Source organism: Dendronephthya gigantea, unplaced genomic scaffold (genome assembly GCF_004324835.1).
Source record: "Dendronephthya gigantea isolate DGI-Jeju-01 unplaced genomic scaffold, DenGig_1.0 000000F, whole genome shotgun sequence".
Lineage (NCBI taxonomy): Eukaryota > Metazoa > Cnidaria > Anthozoa > Malacalcyonacea > Nephtheidae > Dendronephthya > Dendronephthya gigantea.
Window position 1 is genome coordinate 7,500,001 of NW_021163010.1, and position 8,675 is coordinate 7,508,675.

Sequence of the window (8,675 nt, forward strand, 5' to 3'; positions counted from 1 at the left end):
ACAAATACACCTTTAACACTGTTTACAATATCAAGATCAACGTCACGTATGCTTACTTTATTCCATCGTTTAATATTTCCACATAAACCTGGAAATTCCAGCCCTTTTCAAAGCGTCACAGACGGTGAGATGTCACTGTTATACAATATCCTCATTCATCACTGACACTGAGCTTAGCTAACTGGAGCACAGGGAAGCTGGATGAATGCTGAAACTTGCTGACTCATCAGTGAGTGACTTCTATAATATATCTGGAGTACCTAAGCTTCGATGATGGTGCACAAACTTGAAGAACGTAATGAAGCTTTCGGGCCATAGTACACGCTCAAAATTAATTACTATTGTCTAGGACTTTATGATATTTATGCGAGCTTTGATTAATATATATGTCAGACCCAGCAAATCGCTAGGCTGGCTACGCTACTGGTTTGTGGTTGTATAGTGAACTGTTTAATGGATGGCGAGTACGAAACTCAGACAGCTCAGTAGCAATTAAGGTGTTTAACACGCTGCCTCTTTTGCTCGTTGGAGATTTTTTTTTAAAATTTAATGCTGTTCCAGAGAACATTCAACTAAAGTACTTAGGTACTTTAGCAGCACTTAGGTACTTTAGCACATTTTTCTAATCTTGCGTTCATCTTAATTTAGGATTCTTCTTTAAAGAGTTTTTTTCTGAGACACCCTGTATAATTATAGCAGACGGGGAAATGGCACAATCAATTAACATGAAAAACTGACAGAAAATGAATTTTCTTTCGGGGCATTTTGTTTTTATTTTCTCTCGCATATGCCTGGCAAACTGTTTAAAGACTTAAGGGATAGAGAATGCAAAGTATGCATAAGTCTGCGAAGTTCTTTGTTCAATAACTCTCTTTGTTCCATTGCTTTCCCAATTCCCAAACACTAAACGATGTGGGCAGAAGTACGATCTTTAATCACAATGAACTTTCACTTCGCTGCCAGCTCATCTCTGTCTCAATCATCATTGATTCTCATCGATATTTCGAATCGCATCCGTCTGTATTGACGAACGAGTCCTTCAGAGCCTCGTGAGCATAAGGTCTATCATTAATCTTATGTTTAATCAACCATGACACAAACTTTCGAGCTTTGCGATTACGAAGTTTCCCCAAGTTGACTGAGTTCCCTTCCGAAATATTTTTCATTCGTTCCAACGAAGAACCAAAAGGGTGTTCACCCTTAGTTAAGATGGAGAAAGCAATCATACCGGCAACTTGGATATCCGATTTCCTTTTGAAAGAACCCTCTTCGTTTCTATCCAATGCTAGAATAACTTCTGCGGGCATCCATCCCGAAGTACCTTTAGGAGCCGTTTTGACTGTCGATTCGTCTTCTTTTAGTACCCGGCTTATGCCAAAATCCGCCAATTTCATGTGTCCAGTGATGTCGACCAGAATGTTTGCTGGTTTTAGATCTCTATGTAAGATTTTTATACCATGAAGATACTCAAGCCCGGAGAGAATTTCCTTAATCATTCGTGGTCCGTGTTGTTGCAGATGTTCAACACTGCGAAAATTAATAACCTCCCTCAAACTCTCCTCACAGAGATCAGCAATAAGATACATAAAGGTTTCGTCGCGGTAAAAGTGCCGATAGCCCAATATATATGGACAGTCCCTAGCGCTAATGAGGCTCACGATCTTCTTTTCGTTTTCAGCTGTTTTATCTTCACTTTGGACCAACACTCTCTTAACAGCAACTTCGCTTCCATCCTGCATAAGGCCAACATAGACGCACGAACCACTAGAACCTTCACCAACTTTCAATTCATTATTTGCGACGAAAGCGTGCAATGGTATTCCACTCTGTGGAAAGAAAATGGTTAACATAATGTTAGAAAAAGACAAACTAGTTTTTCAATAGGACAAGAAAATTTTAGGGTAAAGAAAAATACAACAGCATGATAACAGTAACTTTATAGATCAAATCGGGAAAGGTGCATAAATTCAAATTTGGTTCTCAAGCCCAAAATTGAACCTGCGCTTCGCCAAGCTTGTGTGAATTATAAATTTAAGACATTCATTTACGGATATAAAACTGCCCCAGAGTCACAAAGACTGGCTTTCACGGTAGATGTAGGGCAGTGGCAGGTCCAGGGTAAGTAGGAATAAATAATTTACTAACTCGCAATCATATTGGTAGATTTTTATGTAAAAATATTCTTTAGAATTGAATAACCAATAGCGTTGTTATTAAGGCATTTTTAATTGGAAATTAGGCCGTGTAATTTATTCTGACTTACCCAGAATCCGCAAATGATGTAGCATTAAAATAGTATAGCATCTCAAAAGAGTTTTGCAAAGCTTTACCTTATCTAACTGGTTGGAGTTTATCGCTTTTAACGTCTGAATTTTGTCACGATGCTTTACAGACATTTTAAGAATAGTTGTGATGTCATGATGACCTTGGTGAATGCTCCATTCCAGAAGACTCATTTGTTTTCCTTCAACAAGAATTGTTCCAAAACTTGTAATATCGAAGTTCTGTCGCAACAAAAGATTGAGCAAGACAGCAGAATTTTGAACGACAGCCATCTTTACGATGTCGATGGGGCGACAGTGAACGCCAAATATACTTTCAGGAAAAATGTCAGCACCTTTTTCCACTAAATACTTGACAATGCCAAGATCACATCGAGCAACAGCAAAGTCTAAAACTGTCTGTCCCTCAGTGTTCTCAACATTTGCATCAGCTTCTTGTCCAACTAAATACTCGATGATGTCTAATATATAAGTAACTGCATCTGCATCAGCATAAAGGATGGTCCGCCCAATAGCACTCTTTTCAATTACATTCATATTCGCGCCACTTTTTACTAAATATTTCACAATATCAAGTTGGTTTTCAGCAGGGTGTAGAATAGTCCGCCTGGCAGTATTCCTGCCATTTACCTCCGAGCCTTTTGCAACCAAGTATTTGACAATGCCTAATACATCATAAGTCATGGCAAATTGAAGAACTGTGTCCAAATAGAGTCCTCGCTCTGTTCATCAGAATGTTTCTGAACTAAATATTTGACAAACTCAAGTACACCTTTAGCAACAACAAAGTACAGAACTGCCTCCCAGTGAATATCTTTGCCATTCACACCAGCGTCTTCTTCATTTAAATATTTGACAATATCAACTACACTTTTGGCAACAGCATTGTGAAGAACTGTCCTCCCACCAATATCCTTGCCATTCACCTCAGCTCCATGTTCAATTAAATATTCAACAATGTCGTTACTTCCAACCACAGCTGTGTGGAGAATTGTGTCTCCATCAGTATCCTTGCTATTTACATTTTCGCCATGTCCAACAAAGTATTTAACAAGTTCGAGGTCCTTATTAGCAACAGCTAAGTGCAGGATAGTCCGACCAGCATTCTTGCCTTTTATGTTTGCACTATGTTCAACTAAATATTTGACAATGTCAGGTCGACAGTTAATGACAGCATAATGCATAATTGGGTTAAAATTAGGAAAATTCCTCGGTACATCTGCACCCTTGTGAACTAAATATTCAATGATGTCAAAAGCACCAATAACAACAGCAGTGTGTAGAACAGTTCTTCCAAGAGTATCCTCACAGTTTATATCCGCACCATGTTCAACTAAATATTTAACAGTTTCTAGAACACGACTGACAACTGCAGTTTGCAGAACTGTCATCTCATCATCATTCTTGGCGTTTACATTCGCACCCTGTTCAACAAGAGTTTTAACAATGTCAATATTGCTTTCAAGAACAGCTGTTTGCAGTACTGTGTCCCCGTGATTGTTCTTGCTTTTCACATTAGCACCCCGTTCAAGTAAAAATTGTATAAAGTCAGGATCACCTTCAGAAACAGCGCTATGCAGGACTGTCATTCCATCTTTATTCTTGTTATTCACATCAGCACCTTGTTCAACTAAATATTTTACTATGTCCCATGCACCTTTATAAATAGCGTTGTGGAGAATCGTCATTCCATCTGTGTTCTTGCTATTTACATCAGCGTTGTGTTCAACTAAATATTTCACGATACCAAGTTCCCTTTTGTTAACAGCAGTTTGTAGGACTGTCCACATGTCAGTATCCTTTTCGTTTACGTTAGCTCCATGTTCAATTAGGAATTTGATAATTTCAAGTTCACCTTGAGCAACAGCAAAGTGTAGAGCTGTGCTCCCATAAGCATTCTTTCCATTTACATCAGCACCCTGTTCAACTAAGTACCTGATAACATGCAATGCACACGTATCTACGGCAGCGTGAAGGACTGTCTGCCCGATGGTATTTTCTGTTTCATTTACATTCGAGCCATGCTCAACTAAATATCTCACAATGTCAAGGTCAGCTTGAGCAACAGCGAAATGTAGAACTGTCTGTCCGACAGTATTCTTGCCATTCACATCAGTACCCATTTTAACTAAGTATTTGACAATATCTAGTACGTTATGAGTTATACCAAAATGCAGAACAAATTTCCCAGCAATATTCTTGCCATTTAAATCTGTGCTGTCACTGCTGCGCCCAACTAGATATTTGACAATATCAAATATACCTATTGAGACGGCGAAGTGTAGAACGGTGTTTAAATCGGTATCTTTACTCTTCACATTGGAACCTTGTTCAACCAAATATTTTACAATGTCCAGCGCACCTTTAGCAACAGCAAAGTGCAGGACTGCCTTCCCATGAATATCTTTGCCATTTACATCAGCACCATGTTCGACTAAATACTTTACTGTATCAAGAACACCTTTAGCAACGGCAACGTGCAGAACTGTTCTTCCATCAGTATTCTTGTCGTTTACCTCGGCACCACTTTGAACTAAGTATTTGACAATGTCAATGTTACTGTTAACAACAGCAGAATGTAGAACTGTGTCTCCATTAGTATCCTTGGCGTTTACATTTGCCCCATGTTCAACCAAATATTCAACAATGCCAGATGTACCATTGGCAACGGCAAAGTGCAGTATTGTCCTTCCAACAGCGTTTTTGCTATTTACATTTCCGCCACGTTCAACTAAATATTTGACAATGTGAAGTTCGCCCTTAGCAACAGCATAGTGCAAAATTGTGTCTAAATTCAAAGATTTGCCTTGTACATCGGCATTCTGTTCAACTAAAAAAATTACGACATCAAAGACGCCAATAACGACAGCAGTGTGCAAGACAGTTCTTCCATAAATATCCTCACCTTTTACATCAGCATCGTGTTCTACAAGATATTGAACAGTGTCCAGTGCACCTTTAACTACTGCAGCCTGAAGAACTGTCATCCCATCATTTTTCTTAGCATTTACATCAGCGCCCTCTTCGACTAAACTTTTGACAATGTCAAGATTACTATTAACAACGGCTGTGTGCAGAACTGTGTCTCCATAACTATCCCTGCCTTTCACATCAGCACTTTGACGAACTAAATATTCGACAACGTCTGGTTCACCCACAGCAACAGCACTGTGCAGAACTGTTCTTCCGTCATTATTCTTTCCATTCACATCAGCACCTTGTTCAACTAGATATTTTATAACATCAAGTGCACCTTTATAAACAGCAGTGTGCAGAACTGTCCACGTGTCATTGTCCTTTCCATTTACATCGGCGCCTCGTTCAGCTAAATATGTCACAATGTCAATTTCACCTTTAGTAACAGCAATGTGCATGCATAGCTGTCGTTCCGTCGGTATTTTTGCAATTTACATTGGCACCCTGTTCAACTAAGTACTTGACTATGTCCAATACATGCGCATTTACAGCTGCGTGAAGGACGGTCTGCCCAAGTTCGTTTTGGCTATCTACATTTGCCCCGTGTTCAACTAAATATTTGACAACTTCAAATTGACCTTGAGCAACGGCAAAGTGAAGAACCGTTTGTCCGGAGGTATTCTTGCTGTTTACATTGGCGCCATTTTCAACCAAGTATTTGATAATGTTCAGCACATCGTAAGTAATAGCAAAGTTTAGAATATTGTGCGCAGCAAAATTCTTTCCTTTTAAATTTGCCTCATGTTTAACTAAATATTTGACAATGTTATATACTCCTATAGCGGCAGCAAAGTGCAGAACTGTATCTAAATTATCATCCTTGCTCCTCACTTCGGCACCTTGTTCAACTAAATATTTGACAATGCCAAGTACACCTTTAGCAACAGCAAATTGCAGAACTGCTTTTCCGTGAGCATCTTTACTGTTTACGTCAGCACCCCGTTCAACTAAATATTCAACAACATTGAGTGCTCCTTTTGTAGTAGCAATATGCAGGACACTCCTACCGTCGGTATTCTTGATATTTACATCTGCACCATGTTCAACCAAAAATTTTACAATGTCAAGACTACTTTTTAGGACAGCAGTGTGAAGAATTGTGTCCCCGTCCGTGTCTTTGCCATTTACATCAGCACCCTGTTCAACTAAATATTTGACAACGTCGGGAACGCCTTTACTAACAGCAAAGTGCAGTATTGTCCGATCAGCAGAATTCTTGCTGTTTACATTTCCTCCATGTTCAACCAGGTATTTGACAATGTCAAGTTCACCTCTAGCAACCGCATAGTGAAGTGCTGTTTCCAAACTACTAGAATTGCTCAGAATATCAGCACCCTGCTCAACTAAATACTTGACAATGTGAGGTGAACCAATAATTACAGCGGAGTGCAACACTGTTTTCCCGTGAACATTCGTTACATTTACGTCAGCACCACGTTCGACCAAGTATTTCACAGTGTCTAGTACACCACTAACGACAGCATTATGCAGAATTGTGCACTTGTCAGCATCTTTTCCAATCGTGTCAGAAACTTTTCCATTCACGTCAGCATTCTGTCTTATGAAGTACCTTTGAATCGTTAGCGCCAACAACGTGCAGAGCTAAACAGATATTTAAAAAATTGTATAGATTGAAATGAGTTATAGATTTTTGCTCCTATGATATGTTATATCATTATGTTTTAATGAAGCAAAATATCAAAATTTGGTAGTTTTAACAAGGGTATTTCTCACCATTGTCTTTAATATTCGAAACTATGTTTCCTTGGTCCTTTTCAGCGCTTTCCTTTTTTTCTTTATCATGATTCAGCTGTTTAACCTCGAGCTCAGCAAAACTCTCCGTTTCTTCTGATGTTTCCAAACAATGCTTTTTCACCTTGGTCAATGCCATGTCCTCTGGCTTTTCGCAGATACTAAGGCATCTTCAGCCACAGAGAATCAATAAAATCTTTGATGAGTATCTTCGAATTTTGAGTAGAGAGTCTGAAATAAAGTGTGAAAGAATGTTTACTTGAGGTGATGGAAACTGGAATCGTGCAAGGAAATGGATGATTACTCTTAAAAAAAGCCGGAAAGAGCATGCATCCGAAAATTAGAAGTTTTGTTGCTGTGTGTTAAGTAATACTAATTCAAGAACGTAGCACGGGGAGCCCGTTTGAGATATTTTTGAAGTAAATATTTCGCAACCAAACTTTCTTATTTTACTAATTTTGAAATGCTCTTACCAGCTGTAACACCTGCACCGCTAAGTATTGCCAGTTTCGAATTTAGGTTAAAAGAAGAATAGTACATTGGGCAATTCTTCTGGATTTTTTTTTTATTTGAGACATTTGAGGATTATGCGCGTATCTTAAAGAAGTTTTCTTATATTTGACATGCAGGCACCTAATATGACAAACAGGACATGCTATTATGCGTACTAATTACCAGTTGTTCATGATGTTAATGAGTACCCCATTACCTTGAGACTACTTCACTTTGGTATCACGTTACTATTACTATATATTTAATTTGCCCTTTGATTATTATTGCTGCGGAGCGAGCGAGCCTGAAGCGAGCGAGCGTAGCAGCAGTCTAATTTGTGCAGAGAGGGGGTTCTGAACTAAATTCTATTTAGCGCAAGGAATTGTGGTCGTGCGCGTTTTTATGCGTAGAACACAAATTTTACACTCGCTCATATCCCAAGCTTTTTGATTTCGATGGACAGGATCTTCAAATTTTTGTTAAATTTTAAAGCTTCTGTTCTATTTTGACTATTCAAGGTAAGATATTTTCATCTTTCGTTCATATGTTACGTTTACAGTTGTTTACATTTTTAACTTGTATATTTATGAAACGCGAAAAGCATGCATACAATCGATCACAGCTAGATTCATGCTGTTTATATACGAACTATATAAATTCTTCTAGAATATTAAGATGTACTATCCAATTTGCTAATTCGCTTTCTTTAAGCAGTTGAGCTGTCAGTGCTGTGAAGCAAATCAAGTTTTACATACAGATGCCTTACTAAAAGTTATTTTATCCATTGACATTTGTATTCTTTTGCTGATTTCCATATGTTGCATCAAAATGATCAAATGATGTTTCAAGTATGCGGCTTGACGCTTGCGAGTCGTGTTTAATAACATGACACAGTCGCAGATAAAATATGCAATTGATCGTCTAAATTACCTGACTGAATCACTCAGATTCGTGCAATGTTTGACTTATTTCATATTAGGTAACTGTAAGCATAGGCATATGTTTTTATTCCTATTTTACAATGAGCTAAATATTTTTGTTATTTAGTGCTTTTACCGGATCTTCACGTGGTTTCTGATTACACGTCTTCTCGAGCGCGTTCAAAGTTCAAAGTATTAAGTGATGTTTTGTTACTCTTCACATGAAGCCAAATATTTACATGGACTCTTACAA

At 38.3% G+C, this 8,675-nt stretch overlaps 3 protein-coding genes across 3 annotated transcripts in view; all 3 read right to left on the minus strand.

Annotated features, from left to right (window-relative positions):
* LOC114518929 (ATP-binding cassette sub-family B member 6, mitochondrial-like) overlaps nucleotides 1-151 on the minus strand; it is a 16,311-nt gene extending 16,160 nt beyond the window's left edge. Inside the window, exon 1 of the mRNA XM_028538967.1 lies at nucleotides 57-151. The gene's annotated coding sequence lies outside the window, so the exon portion shown is untranslated. The remainder of the gene's footprint in view (nucleotides 1-56) is intronic.
* Nucleotides 152-992: 841 nt separating this feature from the next.
* LOC114521622 (serine/threonine-protein kinase/endoribonuclease IRE1-like) lies at nucleotides 993-2,819 on the minus strand. The gene is made up of 2 exons (XM_028542124.1): nucleotides 2,331-2,819; nucleotides 993-1,826 (listed from the first exon to the last, which is right to left on the minus strand). Exons 1-2 carry the CDS (start codon nucleotides 2,817-2,819, stop codon nucleotides 993-995), a joined length of 1,323 nt encoding a protein of 440 aa, XP_028397925.1.
* A 143-nt stretch (nucleotides 2,820-2,962) lies between these two features.
* Nucleotides 2,963-6,995, minus strand: LOC114521641 (serine/threonine-protein phosphatase 6 regulatory ankyrin repeat subunit B-like). The gene is made up of 3 exons (XM_028542143.1): nucleotides 6,978-6,995; nucleotides 5,669-6,860; nucleotides 2,963-5,634 (listed from the first exon to the last, which is right to left on the minus strand). The coding sequence occupies exons 1-3, from the start codon at nucleotides 6,993-6,995 to the stop codon at nucleotides 2,963-2,965; spliced, it is 3,882 nt and encodes a 1,293-aa protein (XP_028397944.1).
* Between the last annotated feature and the right edge of the window lie 1,680 nt (nucleotides 6,996-8,675).